We start from the raw sequence: 27201 nt of genomic DNA, 5'->3' as shown, positions 1-27201 counted from the left end.
TGTGCTTTAGTAACTACCGGTACACACTCAGGTGCTGTTTGGGAACACATAATAGTTATTACATAATTATTAAACACCTATATCATTTTAATAACAATATACAAAGCTTAAAAAAAACCTGACCTGATGTAAATCTATCTACCATCTACTTTATGTAACTGCTCTGTAAAACACTGGGGTTAGGTATTTGGGTTTGCTGTGGAGCTAAAAACAGAAGGAACAGTTTGACATCCCACTGAGAGAGATAATGAACCGCAATTTATTTCACAATATTTGGTCCGATGCTTCGTCAGACACCTGATTTTGTCAGGTGTTGTGTGGGAGGGTGAATGTTTACAGACAAATTTGAAATCTCTGAATTCAGCCTCCTGCACTTGTGACTAAAACACAAACACAGAGCTAAACAGAGATATCTGCCCTCATGAGTGTGGCATGGATGTATATATCTGAAGTATGAAAGCTAATCTCCTCTCAAAACCACTTAATTAATATGTAAAGCCATTCTAAATGGGAGGAACATAACTTGTCACCGGGGGGTAAGAAAGCAAAAGAGATAGGGAGGGTAAGAGAGAGAGTGAGAAAAAAGATAGGAAGGGTAAAACAGAGAGAGATAGGGAGGGTAAGAGAGAGAAATAGGGAGGGGAGGGGAGAGAGAGAGAGAGAGAGAGAGAGAGAGAGAGACAGCAAGCGAGAGAAAAAGAGAGAGGGCGAGAGATAGAGAGATAGGGAGGGTAAGAGAGAGAAATAGGGAGGGTAAGAGAGAGAGAGAGAGAGAGAGAGAGAGGGAGAAGGGAATATTAGAGAGAGAGAGAGCAGATGAGAGACATGGGTAGAACTCCTCATTTGAAAGCTTTAGCTGCTGCAAAATGTTAGAAAGTTTACTCTTTCCTTTTTCATTTTTTTTCCCCTTCCGCCAGCGGGCGCAAGGCAGATTGAATTTGTCTGTTAGATCTCTTGGCAATGACTGTTATTTAGACTGTCATTGATTCTCTCTCTCTCTCTCTCTCTCTCTCGTCTATTTGCAGGCTTGGCTGTGTATACTATGTGAGGAAGATGAAGACTCTTTCCGTGCCAGAGAAGGACGAGCAGCCTCTGAGTTTGGTTGCCAGGGGAGAGGAGGGCCAGACAGACTCTTTGCAGGTGCATTGCATTTGGACTGTGCAGAGAGTGACTGTCACAAGGGCCGACCACAGACTTCATGGGGGAGAGTCGTCAGAGAAAGGATGGAAGCTGAGCTGCTCAGAAGCATGTGCATTTATGTGATTGTGTGTACGTCTCAAAACATCATGGGTTTATTCAACACAAATATCTAGGAGACTTTGTGGCAAAACAAAAGATTTTGTGTGTGCGTGTGCGTGTGCGTGTGTGTGTGTGCGCATGTGTGCATGTGTGTGTGTGTGTGTGTGTGTGTGTGAGAGAGCTCTTTAATGTGTCTAAATGAAAAGTGCAATGTTCAGTTGTTAAAGTGCTGGAAATCAAGCCCTTGGGCAGTTTGCTTTTCATTTATTTTCACCTCAGATGCTCTCTCCGTTCTTCGTCTTTTCCTTTCGGGGGGCCTGTGAGGTGATATTATGAACTCTCTTCCTCAGTCTTCTTGACTAAATCATTCACATTTTCTCCAGGTTTCTTTTGTTTGTTTGTTTAGAGTCTAGCGAGAACCAATGAACGTACCTTTTCTTTCACACTCCCCATCTGAGGTCAGAGGGAAACAGGCAGACAGCAGAAAATCATCTTTTTTTTCTTTTATTACATGTAAGGAGCTCAAACTGACCCTTCTGACAGAGCCTCCTCTAAGTGGATTTCTTTAATAGTGATAGCTTGTGATACTAAGACAGCTGTAACCTCAAGGAAATCGGAAGAGTGATGCAATTTCTTGTATCTCATATGCAAAGGCTTGTCTTTTTTTGTTGTTGTTGTTATTGTTTTGTTTTTGGTTTTTGGTCTATGTTTTGAAGATCACAGATCTGTTATTTTGTATTTTCCAGTACATGTACAGTACTGGTAAAACTGTAACTTACAGTCAAACTTCAACCTATGGGATTTTACTTAACCTTGATTACGTGCAGTAGTTAATGTAGCATGGATGTTTCACGCCTTGACTTGCTGACTTATTTATTTACCGAAAGATTTTAGAAAAAAAGAAAATGCTGATTGCTTAAAATGTCACAGTTGAAAAAAAATACGACTGATCAGAATTAAAGACACAAAATTAAAGTGCTCTGTTCTGTGTTTTACTCCAAACAAACAGACAAACAAGCAAACAAAACCAATGAACAAACAAATGCTCAACAATATTATGCAAATGCTTATTGTACCAGTTTGGGGATTTTTGTCTTTTTAATTTTTTTTTTAATCTTTCCTCTGTTTATGAATTACCCAACAAATCCATTTAAAACAGCATAGAAAGAGCTCTTGTAAATGGTCTTTAAATAATTAACATCAGAGCACATTCTTGTTTAAATGAAGTTGTTTGGAGGGAAATGCACTCTGAAGACAGAGTGATGTGCAGCACCAGAACTAAACCAAATATATAACATTAAACAGGGGCCACATGGAACACATCACTGGAGTGCAGAAAAGAGTGAAAAAATGAAGTGAAAAAAAAAGACTAAACCAAGAAAAAGGTGAAGCAAGAAGGGTTTTTTTTCTTGATTTGGAAGCCTAAGTCAGAAAGACAAGGTAAAAAAAACAAAAAACAATTGACAATGTTCATCCCTCCTTAATGCATGGCGGCCATAGATATGAACAGCACAACTGAACTATGGGATAAATAAATTAAAAAAAAAAAGAAAGAAAAAGAAAAAAATTGATCGGCTATTGATTTTCAGAGTGAACTATGGGAACCTGTCTGCAGCCATGCTCTCCACAGTGAGACAAAATATCCCCAGAGACAATTAGAGACCAAGCAAACACGTGAATTTCTATGTCCATGTGTAAAAAAAAAAAAAAAATCAAAAGAGAAAGACCTAGTGAAAAAGAATTCCTGTTTATGAAGACATCTAAAGGTCTGATAAACTGAAGAAGTGAGAATGGTCTTAAGTGGATCAGTCTGATCCCACAGAGGCTCTGTTGGTTTAGAGAGGATAATGCATGGCTGATAAACCAAACGTTAATGTCTTTAATGTAATAACCAGGCCCAGTTAATGAGAGCTGTCATCCTCGGCAACCATAATGTAATAAATGCTCAGGAAGTATAAAGGTAGAGCTTCAATGGCACTAAAGTCATTTGGAGACACACACACACACACACACACACACACACCCACCCCCACGCGCACACACACACACACACACACACACACACACACACACACACACACACACACACACACACACACAGTCTCCTTCCTCCTCCTTAGGTTTGTAACTGCACAGGGCTAAACAAGGCTAGGGTTGGCGTGTTATCACAAAAGCATGCCCAGAAGACCTTGCTAACTGCTGGGTCTTACAATTCACACTGCAGCACATGCGTGGGTGGATGTGGGAGTTTTTTCTCTGCTGGTTTGACTTTGGCTACTGCCAGCTATTTTACATACATATATTAAAATGCAGGAATATGGACCTTTTTTGTTGTGGTTTTTTGTTATTTGTGCTCTCATGTTGAGATGATAAAGCCAGCTTTCTGGCTGAGAGGCAGGGGGTGATGCAACATCTGCGGCTGGTGACTGGTGACAAAGGCATTTGGAACAAACACCTGGTAGTGGGCAATTGGATGGCCTGCGTTTGATGAGAATCAATTATACAGAGAAAATCTGCCAACAGAACAATGTCTCTGGCTTCCAGAATCTACCACATTTAATTGTGGGCCGTGCAAACATTTTTTGGTGATTAACTCACGAAATAATGACAAACATTTCAGGAAAAAAAAAATGAAAAGGGAATCCTTAGACTTCTGTTTGTGTTTGTGCGTGTGTGTGCGTGTGTGTGGGTGTGTGCTTGTGAGTACAAATTTTGTTTATTTTGTACACTTGCTGTAAAACGGTGTCTAAAACCAAAGGAACAGAATCAGCTGCCCCATTCAAAAATGTGTGATAGTTTTATGCTAATAAGGGACTGCACTGCGCATTGTGGGAAAGAAAATGATACGCAGACAGAAGTTCAACAAAAGCCTTCAAAAAAAAAAGTAGGAACAAAAGAGGACAAAGAAGTTTCAATAAGGCCATTTGTTCTGCATTTTACCCGCAAAATGACAACATCATTCAATTAAGTTGTGACAGTTTCTATAAAGAAATTAATTAGAAAAACTTGAGAATGTCTCAAGGCAACAGTTAACATTGACTGAGTTGTATGTCATGATTCCAGCCCAGAACTGTGCGGCGAGGCAGATCCCTTGCTCTTCACGATAACGGATTTCTTGTTTCTGAAATAAATTTAAACACACGAGCTTTTGAACGATTTGTCCAGATATGAAAAAAAGAAAACAAAACGAACAAACAAACAGAAAAACCCCCAAAGCAGCTCAACAAAGTCCAGTGCCGAAAGAAAAAGGCCTTAAAAGACAGCTATTTTTTTTTCCTGAAATGGACATTTCTGTTAAATAATAAGATTCAGTTCCTCCTACTAATGCAGCTGAAAAGCATTTTGATTGATTTAGTTTACTAAATAGTCAGCATTTTGTCAGTTTATGTTGTGGCCTGAACTCAATAGACATGACTCATCAACCTCATTCATTATTAATTCAAATCACAGTTTCACTTTCACGTGACGTTACTGTGGTTACAGATGTATAATTTTAAATCATATAATTTTGACTTGAGTACTCTATCTCATATAATATACAACACATACACACCTTGACCAACCCAAAATAGGGCAAACTCTCTCATTTTGTATTGTCACCAACGTAAATACAGTGTCCTTTATGCACAAAAGCTGAGTTCATACACCTGTTGATTTCCGTTTTTTTCATCAGTTTAATCAGTTTCTTTTTTTTTTTACCAATATTTGAACGAACAGGACAGCTAGCTTACACACATGGTCCCCCACTGAAGTGAGGAGACCTCTTGTTGTGGAGCTCTAAAGACATTTTGTTTGATTTGGTTGTCAGCCAGACTGTTTTAGAGTCACAATTTCGACATTTTCTGTCCTGAGACTTTGTTCTTATTTATTTTTCCTGCAATTAAGTTCGCCACTGAAGATAATGAGGACGCATTACAACACTGTTTACGACCATCGGGGCGCTGGCTCTATTCAATGCAGGCAATCTGGGACTCGCTTCATTAGCCAATCACGTAATGCTTCGCCGTGGACTGCTGCGCATCCGTCCATGTAATACTGTCCTAATACCCGGCTCTCGTGTGGAGCGTGCAGTTGACATTTTCTTTGTACGCTTGGAAACGACTCCGCATCGTCTTGTGCAAATGCCATCCAAGCGTGTCATGCCCTGTTCTGCTCTTTAGCGTGCATTTCCAGGGCTTCAAATTCCGAAACATCCCTGAAAGCAATTTCCAAACCAATTAAAACTTACAGCAATGAAATTCTTTAATTAATACACCCCACCTCACACACACACACACACACACACATATACACACTCTTGTCGCATGTAAGAAAAAAGTGCTCCGTGTGCGTTCATGCTGGGTTTCACGTCAAGCCACGTGTCTAAACATTTCAGAAAGTTGCTTTTTTTGTGCGTTTCACTCTGTTTTTTTTTCAGCCCTCATCTCTGCTGGTGTCCTTATTGTGTTACTTCGCATTAGCACAGTTGTACATGTTCAGATAAATAGGTGGGAGAGATGATTGTTAATTTCCTGCTTCTAATGAGCTAAGTCAGGGAGTGTTGAAACTGCTATTAGGGGGGACTGGAGGAAAGTAAACACATAGCAGCTGTTTTAAGAGCCCAGATCATTAAACTCATCACAATGTTTCTTCCCGCCCCATTGGCTTTTATAGACTGCGTTTAACTGCCAGATTATATTTAAGAGGAATTTGGTCCTGTCACGCTGGCATGAGTGATAGGGGTCGAAAGAAAATTAGCATGACTCATAGATGCATGTTGCCTGTTATTATATCATTACACACTTTCCTTAGAGGGAAACGTAAGAACAAATTGTGGTTAGACAGTAGCCAAACATCCATCACTTTGTCAGTGAAAGAACATGGGCGAGCCCACCCCTTCATACATGCACACACACACACACACACACACACACATGCACACACACACACACACACACACACAAACATACATATGCACGCACTCTCTCTCTCTCTCTCTCTCTCTCTCACACACACACACACAAACATACACACACACACACACGTGCGCACACAGAAATACATGCTCACACACACACACACACACATGCACAGACATTTGAGTACACACCATGCACATTATTTTAATAAAGCCCTGTTGACTGATGCCTTCACTCTCTCCTCACCGCACACAATAAGAATCCACTCATAGATGTTGATTAGAGCTCTTAGACCCTTGTTAATGAAGACATTTACATCTTAATATGTGAACATGGTGGCAGGAGGGATTAATTATTATCCAGATGATAAAATGGTCATATGTTTGTAAGTAATTCCCATAATTTATTGTTTCATATGGAATTCTGCCAAAGGTATGATCTCAAAGACAACTGTGATTAATTGGGTCATAAATGACAATATCACGTCAAAGCACCTCGAAGCTGCCAGGGCTAATTTTGCTTGTGAGCTGTGGTTCAATCAGAAAGATCCAGCTGTAGTAGGTGACAGGTCAAGAACTTTTGGACTCAAGAAAACTGCAGTGTGAATGGGCAGTATCTGGAAAAGTTCAAGCAAACCAAGATAAACCCCTCGTAAAGAAAACCCAACAAATTATACATCTAGGCAGTATAACTCATCGTTCAATAATATTTGACAGCTGTACTAAAGGAGCTTGAGAGAACAAACATTGGCCATAACTGGAACAATTCACAGATTGCTAATCAAGTATTCACATAATGCAGCCAACTAACTCCAAAGACCAAATTATTCTTTTTACAAAAAACTCCAAAGCACTGTTTCTATATCACATCTTGAGTCTGTCGGCATCTAACTATTTCATACATACTGGGAAGGTTTCAAAGATCTCTTTTTTTTTTTTTTTTGAAATTTGGTCCCTGTTTCAGCCCAGTTTGATAACGGCCAATTCCCTTGGTTCCGCGCTGCTTACAAAACCCCGGACTACCACACGCCTCTTCCGAAACGTGTGGAGTCACCGACTGCCTCTTTTCACCAGACCGTGGAGTACTTCTCACTCCATGCACCCCAGATCTGCCTGCCGCTAATCCGGTGCGCCAGCCAACCGGCGGGCGTCTGTAGTGCAGCGGCTGGTTTCCCACCTGCGAGCACCCCTGGTTGTGTTTGTGCAGACACCTGGTCAAGCCTGAAGCACCGCCACCGGGAATCGAACCCACGTCTCCGCGGCGATGGGCTAACGTCGCTCTCCGCCGTGCTTCGAAGACCTCAGGAGCGACTACAAATCGTCCAAATAAAAATTCGCTTTCGGTCTACTGTCAGTATTTCTGTCTCAGACAATAAACAGTTTGAGTTTTATGCATGGCAGGCTGTTGTTGTCTGACTTCCTTAAAGGAAAAACTGGTGGTTTGAAATGGATTATGCTGAATCAATAAACAAAAAAGAATAGCAAAATCTGACAGAGATTTATTGAGCTATGTAATGAAGGAGATTCAGTGTGTGTATGCATGTGTGTGTGTGTGTGTGTGTGTGTATGGAGGTTACAGAGAGCATCTCTTCTCAGGAACAAATCCAAAAACCAACAGCTACATCACCTCCTACAGTCAGGTCTGGTTAGCCCGTGGTTCTGTATGGCTCTGTCAAACCAACTGCATTCTTTTCTTCCCAGCAGGCTTTGCACCACAAGCCTGACCTTGCCCCACTTCTTCACAGCAAATAAAACATTCTGTCTCTCTCTCTCTCTCTCTCTCTCTCTCTTTCTACACTCTCTCTCTTTTTCTCTCTCTGTCTTTCTCATTCTCCCTGACTCCTGATCCAACTTTACTCCTTCCCCTACTTTCAAATTACATTCTCTGCTTATGATGAACATATTATTTGCAACAAAAATGTACTGAGACCAAATATAACAATGATGATGATGATGATGATGATGATGATGATGATGACGACGACGACGACGATGACAGTGATACTACCACTGAGATGAGAGAGCAATGATGGATGATTTTTGGAGAAATATCTAGCATTGTTCCACATGTCCATGAGCAATACATGAGATCTTTGCAGAGATACACAATGCTCAGATGTTTGCAAACTGCCGTAAAATTCTACTCATAATATAGTGTCATGAACCTGAGTGCAGGCATTTTATGTAATCTTGAATATGAATAAGGGTCAAATTTATAGTCCAGCTTTATGGGATTCCTTGAGTAAGACTGTAGGTGAGTCATTCATAGACCTGTGGGTCAAAGGGAGAAACTGAGGCTGCTGAGGTAAGCTATTTCTGAACTGGTTCCTCATTGGTGAAGACTTCATAAACTCCCATATAAGGAGATTATCCATCGGTTAAAAGCTATGGAAATCAGATACGGGAGAACTTCACATGTGATGCTTCAGTCATGCTCAAGCTGTAAAGAGACAGCACAGTGGTTCTTTCTCAATTGTTTCATCTCAAGAGATCTGCTTCAAAAAACTACCTGTACAATACTAATTTCCAAACACTAAGCATTTTTAGACACAAGTTTGCAGGTTTACACAAAGAAACACACAAACAGACAAGTAGACAGACAGACAGACTGGCAGATAGATAGATAGATAGATAGATAGATAGATAGATAGATAGATAGATAGATAGATAGATAGATAGATAGATAGATAGATAGATAGATAGAGAAATAAAGCGCAGAGGAATTTCATCTTCTACAAATTGAGCTTTATGGACTTCAGTTCAGTTGGAATAAACTGCATGTTTTGGCACACAAATCATTAGTTTGAGAGAGTTTTGATAGCGAACTGAAATAGTTTTGTTGCCCCCAAATGAAATACAATGCGTTGAGCTTTAGCCCTCTGGGTCCTGATCTTTTTAAACAACCATCTCCAGACTCAGGTTTTTGATAAACGTGTTAGTGTGTCGTGATGTTGGGAAGCTATTGAGGTGTTTTCCTGTAGTCTGCTGACAAAGCCTTAGGGGTATTGGAGGATGAAGAAGGTGTCTATTAAAACAACCTGCGGCACAGGCTGTCCCATTGTGATCGCTATCAAATAATTTATCTTCACCGTGTGTTGGGATGGACAAGAGGGGGGAAAAAAAAAGGAAAACAGACAAAATCGATGCAGACAGAACGGAAGACGTCAATAGGCTGGGAAAATTGCACTACCGTGTGCTCATATGATGCGTAACAGGAGGGGAATCTAAATGAGACCTGATGGTTATTTGAAGATTAATCTCGACTCTTGAGGGAGACAGACATGGATGTATGGCTGCCAGACATGTGTCCCTATGACTTGCTCTGAAAACTGTGACTTTGGCTCCACCGCTTTTGTGATAAATTCTTTTGGCTGAATCAGCTGGGACCACGAACATCAAACAGGTTTCAGAAAGGGGGAACCTTTAGAACACTGGGCAGAACTGTAGGTATGTCATAATAACAGAGATTTTTGGTTCAAGCCGATGCCAGCCTTTATGTCCTCCAACCGATTACAAAGCTTTACTGGGCCTTCACATGTCTGATGGTATAGAGAGGTGATGAATTCACAACCTGCTGCTCCTATCACCTAACCTTAATTCTAACCCTAAACCTAACCCTTACCCTAACAGGTTATTATTGAGCTCGACATTATTTAGCTATCTATTCTTTATATTCAAAAATCATCTGTAAAAAACACACACACAATCAGGTATATGTAGGTATATCAGTGTGCTTGTATTCTGATGACTTCTGCAACATTTAACTAGCTATATTACTGCTTATATTGTTTGTAGTTGTTTTGATGATACTTTAAATATACAGATGACAGGGTATTTGTATGGAGACCAATTCTGACCTTGTCAGTTAAAAAGAAAAAAATGTATTTTCACAGACAAAAAAAGTATAATTTTTGGCGAGTGGTTATGCCAAAGTGAGTATTTTTTTCACATGGTAAATTATTTTCATTTTTAAAAATGACAACAATTTTCTGTACGAATGAAGACCAGTCTTTAGAAATATGATCATAAAACGTATTTTGACAGGCCTTACCATTGGCAGACAGTAATGAAAGGTAAAGGTAAAGACGTCGATGTTTTCAGAGAAATGGATTTTTTAGGACATACAGAGCATTGCTTACACACAGGAGAGGTGAAACGTAGAGAGGAAATGTTAAAGAACAGAGAAAGAGATCTGACATGTGACTATGACCTTCACTATTTTCAACCAATGACAGGCAACAGATCTCTTGACATGTGTAATCATTTTCTAAAAATGTTTCTCTGCCTGCAATATCAAAACAGGGAGGTGTGTTGCCTGTTTGTATCTCTCTCTCTCTCTCTCTCTCTCTCTCTCTTTCTCTCTCTGCATGTATATGTAAGGCTGTTGCCTGATTTTTTTTTTAGTTCATCTGACAATGCAGTTAATGAGCAAAAGAAGTGCTGTGAGCATATTTATTGATTAAATTATTGTGGTACTGTATCACACCTCAGAAGTGGGAAGGATATGTCAACCGCCAAATCTTTTTTTTTTCCTTCGCTTTGTTTTGTTTCTTTCTTTATTTGTTTGAAATAGAAAATTCTATTCCAGCCAAAACCTACTTTTCAATGCCACAACAAATTGAGAAGTTTAATTCATTTCCTGACAATTACACAGCGACTTAACATTCTTCAGATTACGCTGTTATAATATATATATATATATATATATATATATATATATATATATTTTTTTTTTTTTTTTTTTTGTTATGGTTGGCAAACCTAAATAGCCCCGTGGAACAGTCTGCCAACCTCTGAAATGAGACATTGCTCCGCATTTAATTTTACCGAAAATAACCCAACTCATTACTGCTGTGCCAAACTGTTTAAGGTTTAAGGCGATGTCTTCCACAGGTACACTGGAGGCTTTCCAACATGCACACATAAATTGAAGCCTCTGTCTTAACACTCATATGTGACAACAAGAACTAGTAGGCTAAATATAATTTGGTACAAAAGCTCTTTCAGGGCCAAATGTGAAAACAGACAGATTTCTCAACATTATGTAAATTCTTGATCCACGGTTGTGCTCAATATGTTTTTTTTTCCCAGTATTTTCTAGCTGTTGGTTGATATTGTACAGATTGTAATGGCAGAATGGCCAATAGATCTACACCAAAGCTGATGTCACAACCCACCTCTCTGGCCCTCATTTGCCCCTCTCTCTTTCCCGCATGAAAGTTTATTCCCATTTATGACACTCTCAGGATGGAAAAGTGGTGGCAAATGGGGTGCTTCCATGGGTGCCTGTCCCTGGGGTAATGGGGAAAAGTGGTAATAAATTTCGGGACCTCTGACACGATGAAATATCTCAGTAAAACCTCCCACTCGTCCAACCTTTTAAGTCTGGCTTCCACAAGGTTACTGTGGAAATATATTTGTCAACTAAACTGTTGGTCTTCTGTGCTTCAGTGATTCTCAGACACCACATTAGTAAACTGGAGCACAGCGTGTGTCCGTAGCAATACGTTTCTGGTTCCTGGGGTAATTGTACACTGTGTACTGTCTTCTTTCAGAACTGCAGTGAAGTTTTCTTTTGAAGTACTACTACGTCTGTGTGTCAGATAAAACCATTTAATATATTGTAGGTGCAAACTGGGTGAAAACCAGTATATCTTAACTGAAATATTTGGTTGTTTCTTTTTTTTTTTTTTTTTTTTTCACGGTTGTTAAAAAGTGCTATGACTTTCCATTTTGAATTCTACAGTAAAACTAAAATTAAAGCTAACTGGCTAGAGGGCAGCATTCTCGTCAGTGCTGTTACCAAGGAAATGGTCCCTGACAGAAAGTCTCTTTATATTCAACCCACCAATCACGGTCCTTTATTTATGCTGCATATTACGGGATGGTGTGGTTTTACAGTTGCCAATTAGCAGAAAGCATGTAGTCTGCCCCTCAGTCAATTTCTCACCCTCATCATTGACGGAGAGAATTATGCGCTCTTGGGTCATACGCTTTTTCGGCTAATTGAACTTTAAATCAAAAGCCAGGGACCAGGAACGAGTGAACCGTTGGCTTTGCAGCACAACCACAGCTGAAAAATTCAAAGGCCTTGGGGGACAAAAAAAAGAACAACAAAGAAATCCATACAAAAAGCATGCACGGTGTGAATCAAGAGTTCAGTTCAAGAACGCATATCATCAAAAGAACATGATGGTGATTCATCATCTTTTTTTTAGATTAGAAACCTGTATCTTTAAAATTGTTTTTGGGTTGTTCATCTGTCGTGCGTCGATAAATTAACCCTCAGAGCTTGGTTTGAGTCTCGTTTTGGTGATGTTCTGTACAAATGAATGGACAACACAGGCCCTGCTTCAAACAAGCGAATTACCAAACATCATCAAGAAATTCATCAAAAAATGACTTTCTTATAAAACCACATGCGCGGTGTGCAGGAGAGCGTAGCTTTGCCCATCAAACATATACAGCGTGTTCTGGGATTCAGTTTAGGAGAGGTATTGAAATTTACATTTCCCTGCTAATTTTTGCTATGTGGATGTGGTTGGCCCTTGTGTCAGGCATAGATATGAATGTAAGCATGTGATATCAAAGGAGGGCCGTGTAATGTGAAATGACAGCAGAGCATCTCAGTGGAACTGTGAGACATTGCTTATGTAATTGTGATGCCGTCTGTCACAACAGGTTTTTACTGACTCTGGAATCATATGGATTGAAACAACAGCACGATCGGTTTACTTTTGTTTGGTTTTAAAGCAGGTATGACGCATAATCGTCCTGCTCCTGAAAAAAAAAGAAAAAAAGAAAGATTTTACAGACCGATCTAGAAATTGTTGTGATTTCACACACAAGGAGTATTAGTTAAGTGATTTAAAAAAAAGGTGTTAAATGAAAAAATGCAGCACAATAATCATGATTAATTGCAGTTATGACGAAAATACGCGCACACACACACACACACAGTGACTTTTATACTGGGGGGCTACAGTAGTGAAGCACCGAAGGGAAGACTGGCTTGAGAAACAGGCGTTTCATCAATCACAGATGAGTTTCCTAAAAGCATTATAGCATTAAGGGCATTGTAAGAGCATTCAGAAAACATTGTCATCTTTTTTTCCCCCATGGCAGTCAGAACCATCTGCTTTTCCTGCTATTTTAAACCCACAGTTATCTTATAAATATGACTGTAATATAAGATCTATTGCTTTGGGGAAACAGGGCCCAATGAGACTATTTGAGATTTTATAATACCATGGAATTCCCCTCTTCAATAAACAGATATTAAGAGAAACATAAACACTTTATGACAGGCATACACACAATATGTTCCTTACAGGTCCGTTAGGTAGCAGTTCCTAAATTGAAAGAGACACCAAATTATTCTTTCTTTCTTTCTATCTACAGAAGGACGATTTTGAATTTAAAAAAACAAAAACAAAAAGCTCTCCTGTGGGAATCAGCTGCTAGTGTCATCAGAACCTTTTGTTGTCTGTTTATTGTGATGATGACCTCTGTGGTGCTCTCTTCTTCATTTTCTTCTATCAAACTCTTCTCTCTTCGCTCCCTTTGTTTGCCGAGCTCGGCACGAGTGAATCGCGTCACCCTTACGTAGCGGCCTCGCGATGGAGGACCTTAAGACCGTTATCGTTAGCCTGCGAGCGGACCTGGTCGCACGCCCTCTGTACCGTTTCGAACGCAGAACGAGAATCGGTTGGTCAATGGGTTCCGGTTGGGTGGAGCGTTTGTAGCGTTAATGCTGAGGATCACAGTTGATGAAGTGAAGAGGGACATTACTGATTTCCTGTTGAGGACCAGAGCTTTGCATCGACAGGATCAGTACTTGAGAACTAATGGCCTAAGGGGTCTGCCATTATGTCCTAGATTCACACAGGTTGCCTGCTAATCATTTAGGCCACGCTCATTTTTTTCCATCATATAGTCAGTAAATTAATGATCATTAAGTTGTCCTAATGCTGGTTAAATTTTAATCTAATTATCCACCTCCTCAAAACTCTGGAGAGCTCTTCGGTCTCATTTAAAAAGAAGGAAAAAACAAAAAAAAACACATATCAGCATGTTCGGTTAGCAATGACACGCTTAATAGCAGTTATAAACAATTTTCACAAACAGCACATGCAGATAGTATTCAAATGGGCAACACTATTTGAGAAAGAACTGCTATCAATTTCGTGCAAGAGTGAACACCCAGATGCTCACGCTCCCATGTGCGCTCTCACCATCCACCCCCCACTCCCCATCCCCCTGTGCCCACAACCTCCACCCCCACCCCCCCACACCCCCACCAAAACTTTGAGTGAGTTCCTTATATATCTGAGTAAGAGAGAGATGGGGGAGGGGGGATGTTAGAATAAAACTCAAAATGTGTTGTGAACTTAACCCAGTTTTTCTTTGCCTTAACAATTCAGTAGATTTTAATCAGCAGGGAGAAAAAGAAAAAAAGTATGAAAATACACAACATAGGGAAAAGAGAATATGCATCTGTGCATTAACATGTCTCTCATATTCTATGGTGCAACCACACATCTTAGTCAGAACTTCTGCTTTGATCTCACACATTTCCCCCCACACAGATTTCCACTGAAAGCCTGAGACGATAATTCTTCCTCCCTCACACGCTGTCGCCTCTCTCTCTCTCTCTCTCTTTCTCTGTCTCTGTCTCTCTTTCTCTCTCTCTCTTTCTCTCTCTCTCTCTTTCTCTCTCTCTTTCTCTGTCTCTCTCTCTCTCTCTCTCTTTCTCTCTCTTTCTCTGTCTCTGTCTGTGTCTCTCTCTCTCTCTCTCTCTGTCTCTGTCTCTGTCTCTCTCTCTCTCTCTCTCTCTCTCTCTCTTTCTCTGTCTCTGTCTCTCTCTCTCTCTCTTTCTCTCTCTTTCTCTGTCTCTGTCTCTGTCTCTCTCTCTCTCTCTTTCTCTGTCTCTGTCTCTCTCTCTCTCTCTCTCTCTCTCTCTTTCTCTTTCTCTGTCTCTGTCTCTGTCTCTGTCTCTCTCTCTCTCTCTCTCTGTCTCTGTCTCTGTCTCTCTCTCTCTCTCTGTCTCTCTCTCTCTCTCTCTGTCTCTCCGTCTTTCTCTGTCTCTGTCTCTCTCTCTCTCTCTCTCTCTCTTTCTCTCTCTCTCTCTCTGTCTCTGTCTCTGTCTCTCTCTCTCTCTCTCTCTCTCTCTTTCTCTGTCTCTGTCTCTGTCTCTCTCTCTCTCTCTCTCTCTCTCTCTCTCTCTCTTTCTCTGTCTCTCTCTCTCTCTCTCTCTCTTTCTTTTTCTGTCTCTCGCTCTCTCTATCTATCTGCATATTTCCCTTTCTTTCTTTCTTGCTCTCTGTGTGTGTCTCTATCTCCCCCGTCTGTATTTCTCACTCTCTCTCTCTCTATATATATATATATATATTTATCTGCCTGTTTCTCTTTCTTTTTCACTTGCTCTCTGTCTGTCTCTCTGTCTACCCCTGTCTATCTTTCCGTGTCTCCCTCTTACCGTGTCTCTCTCTCTCTCTCTCTCTCTCTGGGTATGTAATGGGGTGAAAAAACTGTGAGTCTGATGTGTGACTCATCTTTGATCGATCCCCAGTCATATAATATGAACCGAGGCAGAAACATGTAAGGAACTCTCAGGCCCCCTTTAAATATACAGCTAATGATCAATGCCCTCTTTGCAGTGACAAATTCCCACATCTTATTACTCAAAGGGCATGAATCCTGAGATACGGAGGTGTTGGCGACTGCTTTAAGGAGACGATTTGAGAGTGAAAGTGAAATGTGAGTCTGTAAGTCACATTTTCAAGCATAATCTGGTGTTTTGTGTCGCGTCGCCACTTCCTCTGTAACTGCATAAGATTCATGTCTCAACAAGTAATCAGTCTCCGATGTCACATCTAGAGACAAAATCGAACATAAAGTAACCCCCCCACCTCCGCCCCCCAAAAGATCGACTTGCTCCCTGTGAATATTTCACCAAAGGGGAGTCTTTATTCATGATTCTCCATTGGAAAGAAAGACATTTGTGTTGAATGGGGAGGATATGGGAGGTGATTGCTGTGATGTGACGTTCCTGTGATGCGCCTTTGCTGATTTATTTTGTTTTCCTTCTGCTCTGCTCTTCTCCCTTATGTCTCTCTCTCTCTCTTTCTCTCTCTCTTTCTCTCTCTCTCTGTTCAGAGCAATCTCCCCACAGCTCCACCGTGTGATTAATGTCTTTCATTTGAAGTCCTCCTCTCGCCTCCACCAAGCAACAACAAATAAAAACTTAGCCAGTGTGCAAACTGTCTCTCAGAAGAGCACTAAAGTGCGAGGAGTTCGTGTGTGTGTGTGTGTGTGTTTGGAGGGGGGGGGGGGGGGATAGTAGCACAGGACAATGAAGCAGAGAGATTTGGCCCTTGGAAAGGGAGACCACATAAAAAAAAAAAAAAAAAAAACATTTGTAGAAGTACGCATCGGAAGTGTTGTTCAGTGTATAACACCCTCCCTAGAGAAATTCCCCGGGTGCTAATCTACAGTTATTGCTATTGCCAGTAGCGCTCTCCAAATTAAACTGGGGAAGGAGAGAGAGAGAGAGAGAGAGAGAGAGAGAGAGCAAGAGAGAGAGAGCACTTAAGATGTCTATTTTTTCTCGATTCCCATCCTCTCCCTGGCCTCTGTCTTATTGTTAGACATAAATTACCATCTGTATTTGCTTTTTGCCTCTCTTTCTTTTCTTGGGAAGCCTACATACATGTTGGCCCTGATTCTTCAGAAATACAAAAAGCCCTTAAAAAGATGGAGTGACTCACATTTATTTTCTTTTGCCCAACACTGAAAACTAATTCGATTAAGGGGTTTCTCTGGCTCCGGTTTCACAGCTTGCTTTTTTTTTGCAACTGAAACCTGTGAATTTGTCATGTTCACACAGTACGCATATGTTTGAATTCCTCACAAGAGCCCATCAAACAAACAAACAAACAAACAAAGAACAAATGTAAACAAACACATTATTACATGAAATTAAATCTACATATTCTCTGCCAGAATGCAACCTAATAGGAAAGAATTTGTTTCTTCAAGGATTGTTCGGGTCAGTCAACATGAAAAAGTGAAAATGGCTGAAATCTGGATCAGATTCACAAAGATGCTTGAAAGGTTTTTTCTCCGATATCTTCACAGCAAAAAGATACAGCACTGACAATATGGGAATAATCCATCAATATTTCAAGCAAGACTTTGATCATATTGCGCTAGCTTTGTATGTCCTTATTCACCGTTCATCAGTGTTAAAAGAAACAAAGAAACAAACAAGCAAACAAACAAACAAAAACCAGACAAATAAACAAACACAATTATACAAAGTAATGCTTATAACATGGTTGCAATTGGAAATGGTTTGTTTTAAAGCTTTGTCTTTGTCGAAAGGCAATTGTAGTCTGTTTTTTTTTCTTTTTTCTTTTTGGTCTGCAAATACTGTCTGACAAATGCTTGATTGGGTCCAACAACTCACATTCTAACGTGCAAATATTATTAATGGAGGTGGCAGGGCTGATGTGTGGGAGGGTGACTGCCTGGATGTACAATTGTTTTCTCAGCATTGTTTTCATCCCAGCATTACAGACTGAAGGATGATTATCAATTCTTCAGACATAAATGGATGCAGAAAACACTGATTTCACATTTCACAGTTTGCCACCACACACACACACACACACACACACACACACACGCACACACAAGTTAAAATAGGATATCACTCAGTAATCAGCATTCTTTTGCCAAGCATTCAACGTATTTCTTTATTAAAATTTTGGTTAAGAATTTTTCATCAAATATATGAGCATATGATGAAAACCCTTATATTCCTTGTGAATAAACAGCATAATCGCAAACTGCTTGATTCATACGATTTCATCGGTGCCACGTTAATTGCACGGACAGATTAGACATGGAAACCCGGTTAAGCACTCCGCAAGACGCTGTCTCCAGATGCAACCGAGTAAATAAACCAAATAAATCATTCACCCTCATTTTTCATACCACTTGCAGGGAGGGGAGAAACACCTGGCGGAAACACGTAGGAAGGAACGATGAATGAGCCTGAGTATTTGTCCACCTGTCGCCTGTGCATTGAAACTGTCCGTCACAGGTGACAGACAGCTCTTAAGTTTATGACTAAACGCCTCACCTTCTCAAAGTAATAGCCAAAATATGTCTGTTATGACTCTTATATAATCTGAATGTGGATTGAAATGAGTCAGATTTTTATGCTTGGATGGAGAACAGAGTCATGTGACGGGGTACAGCCTGGCACTTGCCGTGAACAAGTCAAATTTTACTGGTAGGATGAATGCCTCATTCTAATAAAAGGTTTATGGCTATCTTAACTATGCCTCAAAGTCACAACTGACTCATAGAATAGTCAAGACAATCTGGGCTGCAAGCAAATAACAAATGAGCAAAATTCTCCTGAATCATTGTGTTAAGAGTGTGTTTACTGTTTGTTGGTTAGTAAACGAATAAACTGTAAAGATTTGGGTTGAGATTTTTTCCCGTAGTTTTCTTGAACATGTCTCCCATGAGACGGTAAGGGGAAAGCTATTTAGTGAGAGTGTTTTCTCAATCAGCAGAGTGCTAGATGCTAAATCTGTCTTCTGTTTTAACAAGAACTGAACCCATATATCAAAGAACAGTGCTTATCACAGTAGTCACCTGCACTGATGTGTGTTTACCACCTTTTGCGAGACGTTGCATGGCCCTGAACCATTTTCAAATATATATTCGTCTTTAAAATAACAAAAGATGTGTCTTGTGTGGTTTATTAACACAGTGTTGCCGCTGGACATAAACGATTTATTTCACAGTCTGGCTGTGTCAAAGGGCTGCTGGTAATTTTACCATGCGCTCACATGCAAACAGAAGAAGTGACATTTCTTTGAGATGTGACCTGAAGGGATCTCTTTTGCTCTTTTTCTCTCTCTCTCAGTGAAGTGATTAGGACCGTGTCTTTGTGTGTTGCTGAGCGCAGAGAGAGAAGCATTAAGAGATATAAGGTTGGGGGGGGGGGGGTTGCTGGGGGGTGGTAAAGCCATATGTGCTGAATTGGGTCAGTGACTTCATTTTTTTAATCTCTCAAATTTAGGCTGGGGAGGGACGGAAAGAGAGAGAGAAGGAGAGAGGGAGAGAGAGAGAAAGTGGGTGTGTGTGAGTGAGAGAGAGAGAGAGAGAGAGAGAGAGAGAGAGAACAGCTATAGAGAACCATCCCCAGAAAGACAGTCCAGTATGTTTCTGTTTGAAGTCATAACTGATACAGGTAGTTACTAATGAGTAACCATGCAATGTTCCAACACTCACTCACACACACACACACACACACACACACACACACACACACATTCAAATAAAACAGAAACTTTCCGTATTCACAGTAAAACTGACAGCACTGGTTCAAAGCCCATTCAGCTGAGCTGATCTCTGTGAACTGTATGTCAGCAAAGGATGACTCAGAATACAACACAATTGCAATTAGTTTGTGTTGTCACATGAAATTACACAGAGTCAGTAAATATGTCTTAATATTTACCAACAGAGTCAAAATGATTCCCTGACAGGACAGACTCTGACTCTTGATCTCAGCCCTGTTTTCATCAAACGCCAGCGTCACTGGCACACTGGGAGTCTGAGTCTTCTCACGCTTCCATGAACTGATCTAGGGTCAGTTTGAGGTGGTCACTTGTACTGGTGCTTTTGTTATGGACCCTGTATTAGCACAAATTTACAGCGATGGTCCGCGGGCTTCACCGCTCGGACGACTTAAATCATCCCCTCGGCGCAGCAATACAAAATGTCAAGCGACAGATTTAAGGCGCTTTCAGCTCGAATTTTTCCTGCCTTTGCGACATGCTTAAAGGTTGACATTTAAAACGAATGAGGCTCCCTCCAAAAGATGGCCCACAATCATCTTTTGTTTTGTATCTATAGTGGCGTGACCCCCTGTTCATACTCGCCACTGTCAGACTGGTTAGGCTGCAGAGTTAATGCATTATTCCCCAGAGTGCTGATCTGAGGTCAGTAATGAACTATTCATCTGTAATAGGTAAAGTTGAGAATGAGAAAGAACTGATCTGAGATCTGCTATAGTGGGAATATAAAACCTAATGAAACATGATGTGTCTCTTTTGCTCTAAAAGAAGGCTCTTTTTATGACGACGCTATAAGACATTATGACTCTTTCTGTAAGGAATTCCTGTCTCTTATTATCTCTTCACATTATTATTAATGAATGTAATTTGCCCTGCTAGTCAAATCAAATTTAGCAGCATGTCATTTGTCTTGTTCACACTGAGCTGTAATACAGACTTATGGACGCATAGAGCTTCTGACGTGCTTCTAGTAAAACGCCGTACATGATTATGAAGAATGATGATGCTTATGAACACACACATGCACACACACACACACACACACACACTCACACACATGCAAACATACACACACTCACACACACACACACACACACACACACACACACACACACACATGCAAACATACACACACTCACACAAACTGAAAATATACTGGTATTTAGTAAATATCACGTGCAACTCTTTACCTAAAATGATCTAGTCTAAACTGATGGTCTTGGAGTGTAACCTGTAACTGTTTCGATTTTTTTTTAATGATTATAGGAATGATTATCATTAGTTGCGCTTGGGAAAATCACACAGTGCTGTGTACAGTGTTGCTTTGCGAAAAGAGTGAGAAGAAGAGGTAAATTAAGGCCTCTGGGATGAGTCCAAAGTTTACTCACACACATCCCCAGAGAAGAGCCCTGGGTGATATAAAACTCCCCCCAAAGTTTACTCACACACATCCCCAGAGAAGAGCCCTGGGTGATATAAAACTCCCCCCAGAGTGACAGCCTGGTGCCCCCACAAAACCTGAGAGAGCAAATCTACTAGGTCTGCTAAAAAACCAGCAGGGGAGAGAAAGCCTCACAACCTATTAAACACACACACACACACACAGAGGGTAAGGGAGTGAGAATGTATGTGGCGTGATGACGTGTGTATGTGTGAACAACGCAGCTCACGTTGTATATATTTAAAATTTTCCACAGGCAAGAGACCTTAATTTTTTTTATCTTTATTTATTTATTTAATTATTTATTTAATACGTGGTGATAAAAGACAAACGAAGTGTCAGAGAGAATGAAAGCGTGTCTGAGAGAGCAGGATAATAGACATACCCTACGGGTGTCCAAAAATAGGTTCAGGGCTCACTGTCACTGCTAATACACCGTCAGAATCCTCAGCTGTTTCCCCAACACCCAACACACTCTTATCAAACAGCTAATTTTCATTTATAAAACGTTCAATGAGAAGACAAGACAAAAAACACACACCTGTACAGAAGGATTAGGAATGATTGTGTTAATCACTGTGTTCTTCACAGAAGAACAAACGTACATGATTGGCATCTAAAACACATATCGAAAGCAGAGGACAAAACCTGTGGAAAGTGTGTGGGTGGGACAAGGATGATGGTGATCTGTGATCATCTGCTTTGCTGTGAGGACAATTTTTCTTTCATCACAAAGACCCTCCCCTTGGTATGGAAAAGAAAGTCGGCAAATGGACGGTTAAGTCAAAGATAGCGATTAAAGACTAGTCTTTCTTCCTGGACTGAAGGACAGGGGAAAAAAAAGTTCATCACTCTCTTCCTCCGTCTCATCTCGCTCGACTCCTCCGACTCCTCCGGCAAGTACAATAACTCCCTCTTTAAGCTGTTTCCAGTGAATTCTTAATTTTTTTTTTCTCTCTTTCCTTTTCTTCTTCTTTTCTTAGAGCATTCTCCTTGTTTCCATAGCGATGACTTGTTCTGGGCTCTCAGGACTCTTTTCTCCTCCCAGGTAACCAAATGTGTCATCAGAGGAAGAGCTCAAGGATGTTTCATCTTCACTGAAGGGCGGGGGAGGTGGGTGGGGGGGGGGTGGCTTTAATCAATGCCACAGACAATGTTTGGACAAGATTCACAAGCACCTGTCTGAAAGACAACGTGAAAAACTTTAACCAGAGATTGTACATCGTTGGAATAGGGCTATCTCTTCTCAGGCAACTGTAATGGTGCACTATATAGAGACTGTTAGAGAAGACTGGAAGACCATTATGTTCAGGTGTATTGTAAAACATTGATGCAAAGTGCCGGTTTGTTTAAACATGACATTTTAAAACGTTTTGAAGGATTTCAGTAATATTTGAAATTGTTTGCTTATTCTGTGCTTTTCGAGTAGGTACTGAAAGACTTAGAATTTGCTGTGGTTCACCAGTAATGGGCCCATGATGGGCCCATCAGCAATGTAATTGTAACTTTGGTTTGAGGACATTTTCTTTCAACATCATGGTTACTAGAATAACAAGATTTTACTGTTTAATGTAAGCCTTTCACACTCAGCCAACCAGGACTCAGTATACAGTTCTCCTGGTTCTTCAGATAAAGTACCTTTTTATGCCACATTATACTAGCACATAAAGATTTTGGAGCTTTGTATCAATCAGCGCATGCTCTGCGCAGCTTTCCCGCTGAGCTCAAGGTTTTCACTGTAATCCTACACAGTACCGATAGGCCACCAGGCTGGCTGTCATCCATTACCTCAGCTCAGTCAAATTCTTCCATATCGACAGTAACACGTTGATAAAGCCTTAAGGCTGGTACATATTTGGGCCCGAGGCTCAATAGATACTTTGTAATTACTGATGTAACTGATCATGCTCTTCTACTGGAGAATATTTATCCACACTTTGTCAAATGTTTGAGTGAGGTCTGTCCATCACCCATCAACCATGATCCTAAAATGTAAAGGTTTAGCCGGTTAAGGTTGTGTATGTGTGTGCGTGTGTGTCTGTGTGTGAGTGAGAGAGAGAGAGAGAAAGAGAGAGAAAGCACAAAGAGTAAACAGACATTCTCAGAAGTATTGTGGAGACTGGGTTAGTACCATACAGATTTCAAAATAACATGTAACACTTAACAGAATATAATACTACAATCAAACATCAGAAAAGACGCAATTTAAAAAAAAAAAAAAAATCATGACACTGACAAACTTATTTCCAAATATTGTTTGGAGCGAAGCTGTCATCTCCTTTACCACTGTGGATAGAGTGTTGGCGCCCATGCCAAGTCCTCAGTAGGGGAGCGTCTGGCGGTGTGGTGAGGCTCGATGAAGTGCGACAGAGAATCGATGCAGGAGGCTTCAACTCCCGCCCTTTGAACATCTTTCACTCGCAGGCAGTCTTCGCACACCCGGGGACGAGAGGTTTGCATGTTTTTTAAGTATTGCAAAACAGTCTTGCACCGCTATGCCTTGGGAGCATATAGTACCATTTCTTTTTTTTCTTTTTTTTCTTTTCTTGTCGTGAATTCAAAGCAACAGAAGCGGTTCCTACGGTAGAGTGGCTCTCGAAACTGATTGGACACTTATAAAAGTCCAAAACAGACCGTTAGGCAGAGGACTTGCCACGAAACTGTAGCCCTTCTCGGCACCCAAACCACCAGCTGTAGCAATTGTTTAACAAAAACACGGCCGCAAAATGCTGTTATTACTCTGACTGTTTACCTACTTTGACCCTTAGTGAGGTAATCAGTCCTGTTTGTTGATATTCATGTGACCTAGTCCTGTTATTTATGCCCCCTCTGCTAATTCATTAGCAACTGGAAACACAGAGGAACAAATGTAGGGTACACTGACAAATGAGACAGCTAATTAACAAACATTCAGTTCCATCTACTCAACAGCCAGTCAAAGTAACCGCTCCTGGTGTCATATTTCTTTCTGGGAGAGCAAACGCTTGTTAGTAAGGAAGTGCATCAGTAAAAAAAAAAAACAGGCCAAGAAATGAGATCAGGCAGTCGAATTAATTAGACATTTTATTTGCTTGGGTCCTCAAGTCCAATACGTCACCACACGCAGCTCACTCTGTACCGATTTGTGCTATTAAATCAATCTGAAACTTTGAAAACAAAGCCCTAAATAGAACAAACTCACAACTACAAGGGAATATTTGCAGCTCGCAAATAAATATGGAATCAGTGAGTGACCATCAATGTAATGAGTAGGACAGAGAGAGAGTAACTGGGAAAGGAAAAACCCTAATAGAATACAAATGACTGTGGATGAGTTAATCCACAGCCATGTTTAAACTGTGCTTGATAAATTTTGACTTGCCATATCACAAAACATCCTGTCCTCTATCTGCTGCTTTGATTGGAACAGGCCCTGTTTTTCCTTCATTTCTCTTGGGAGTATTTGGTCAAAGGTAAAATCCATTAAGGCTGTTTTTGAAATGTTGTACATTGAAACTTTCTTGCCTTTCTTTTTTGATAGTCATCAAGCTGAAGACAAAAGTGAAGGTCTGGGAGAATATGGCGGTCTTGTTATGTTTTTGCTGCAGTTGTGTTAGGGGCCATTACAGACATTTTTGCCTAAAACCAGCTAACACTTTATAACAGGCAGTTCGCTAATCCTATTATTTTCTTTTTCACACCCTCTATGATTCATTAAACAACAAATCCACTGTCCCTCCACATTAGCGAGATTCAAGTGAGAAGTTTTGAAAATGTCACTGGAAGATATCCCCAAATGATCTCTCCTTGTAGCCCTTGGTGAACTGGATTAAAACCCTAAAAGAAATGACCTTGAACCCTGACCTCTTCATTAAGTCAGGTTCTAGTCAGCGAATTTTAAGTTCACTAAGGATCCTCGAGGATGCATGAAAAAATCAAGGGACCCAGACGCATGCACCGAGCCTGGGCTGATTCCTTAAAACATGCTCCGAAATCTTGGTCAGACGAAGCAGGGTTTGGGAACAGCAAAAGATCAATGCAGGCGGGACAAAGATCGTGTTCAGGATACGGAAAACAAAATCAGCTACCAGGAACAGTAAATCACAGCAACACATATCTCACAGGGGGAGTCGAGGCTCATGAGACTTCACAAAGAGACAATGAAACACAAGGATATATATACATACAGGGAGCAATAGGGCACAAGACACTTCACAAGTCCAACACATGATTATACAATCGACTAATTAACAGGTGATTAGTAGACTGGTAAAACAGAGCACTGATTGACCAGCAGAGGGGGACAGTGAGGACAGAGGTGTGACATGGAGTCTAGAAAGGGAAAAACAGATCAATACGTTTTATTCTTTTATGTATTTATTTCTTTTTTCAATGTTATGTTGGTATGAAAATTCAACACTTTCTTGAATTCTGAATGCTCAATTACCCATTAACTCTCCTAAGCCTCCCCCTCACTGGGTAGGAACCCCAGTCAATGTGAAATGTGGCTTTGGCAAGATTCCTGATGCTTGACAAACATAACAGCTCAACTAAAATGTGGCTTTCACAGCTAACTGCTACCTTTCTTTAACCACACGATTATACCTGCCCTGACGTCCTCCCAGTGGGATGGCAATGCATGGTTTGGCGATGTTATGAATGAATCCATCATTAATTCAGTCAGTATGAGAGAATTATCCATGGTAAACACGAGTACATTAGACATTCATTTGATATTCGCATTTTTATGACAATAAACTCTAGCCAAGAGTAAACTTATGGGGTCATTCCTGGGCCAGCAGTGACAGGTTACTATAAATCCTTTATTGTCCCTGAGTTAGTGTCTTCTGTAGGAACCTGTCAAATTTAATGAGGTGTGTCCCTTAAGCGCACTGGGTTTTATTGCTTTTACTACACAGTCAGGATTTGTGCCTCTGTAGATGACCGGACAGGCCATGCAAAGTGATGCATGTGATAAAAGCATGTTGTATTTGTTCATAATTAAATAACCCCATCCATTGTTGCCAAGTGGGGCTTGTGGTTAAGTTTTGATTAAGTTCACAGTTGATCATATTTTAATCTAAAATCATTCACATCTACGTGAGCAATTTTCAAAATTATTTCTCTAATAGTGAACTATTACCTTTATCTAAGAAATGCGGTTCTAACAACTATACACGCAAATAACTGTGTTGGGTATGCTGACGCTGATAGCTTATCTGAACACAGATCCCTGATGTTAATTTTGTGCTCATATCTTAAATACATGGCGTTTCATAAGTGTGACTGTTTGCTATAACACTCCTCTTTAACATGTGCTATCAGAGACAGACCGTAACCATTCCCCCAGCAAATGTTCCATAGTGTGATTTTGTGTTGTTCTCTTTCGGAGTGAAATCGTGACAGCACAAAGCAAACCACCTGTGACTAGTCCCCAGTCTGACACCATGCTCCCCCTCTCCTTATTAAGGCTCTGCACACTTTCCACACATGCACGCACTCGTGCACACAACACACACACACACACACACACACACCGTCATCATCAGCTGGATCTCCGCAGTCAGAGGTACTGGCTTGCTTGATCTCTGCTCCTGCAAAAAGCTGTTTTTTTTTTCCAGTAGAATTCTCTCCCCCTCATCTGAACAGTTATCCTAAGTGCTCTGAATATTTTTCCTCATCTTTAGTGCAGTTATCCTAATGTCTCACTCTCTAATGATGATACCCCCCCCCCCCCCCCCTTAAAGTAATTTGCTTTATGACCAGCTAAGTAGGAAATCGTGATATTACCTTCCAGATGAGTAGGTCTAGCTGCTAAATGATCTTTTGACACTTAGAGGTTTTACCTATGAAAATCACCAATGCTTTGTTATCCGAGAAAAGTGACATGTTAAATATATGTGTGTGTATATATATATATATATATATATATATATATATATATATATATATATATATATATATATATATATAAAATAATATATATATATATATATATATTTATATAAAACAGTAATGTGCTTACGTCATGTGACAGGTATATCTTCACTGGCTCAGTTAGCCGCTATGACACTACATTAACCTTGGAAAACGCAAACTATCTCAGACTCGGTCTGCACGGTCCATTGGTTGAGTGTCTGACATACTGCAAACAGACTGATTTCATGGTTAAGAGTTGTTGGATTTCGCGGCGCACTTTCCTAGTTCGACTGGTCTTACGGGAATGACTTTAGAGCGGTAAATGTGTCGCTGTAAACGGTTAA

General features: G+C 40.5%; 1 protein-coding gene across 1 annotated transcript in view; it reads left to right on the top strand.

Annotated features, from left to right (window-relative positions):
* The first annotated feature begins 1053 nt into the window (after nt 1-1053).
* The window catches only part of ajap1 (adherens junctions associated protein 1), a 61070-nt gene continuing 34922 nt past the window's right edge, over nt 1054-27201 (top strand). Inside the window, exons 1-2 of the mRNA XM_030785243.1 lie at nt 1054-1249; nt 7101-7479. Of these exons, the coding sequence (XP_030641103.1) occupies nt 1054-1249; nt 7101-7479 (575 nt within the window). The remainder of the gene's footprint in view (nt 1250-7100; nt 7480-27201) is intronic.

The sequence above is a fragment of the Chanos chanos genome, chromosome 9 (genome assembly GCF_902362185.1).
Source record: "Chanos chanos chromosome 9, fChaCha1.1, whole genome shotgun sequence".
Lineage (NCBI taxonomy): Eukaryota > Metazoa > Chordata > Actinopteri > Gonorynchiformes > Chanidae > Chanos > Chanos chanos.
Note: the sequence above shows the minus strand (reverse complement) of the source record. Positions and strands in the feature narration are given on the sequence as shown.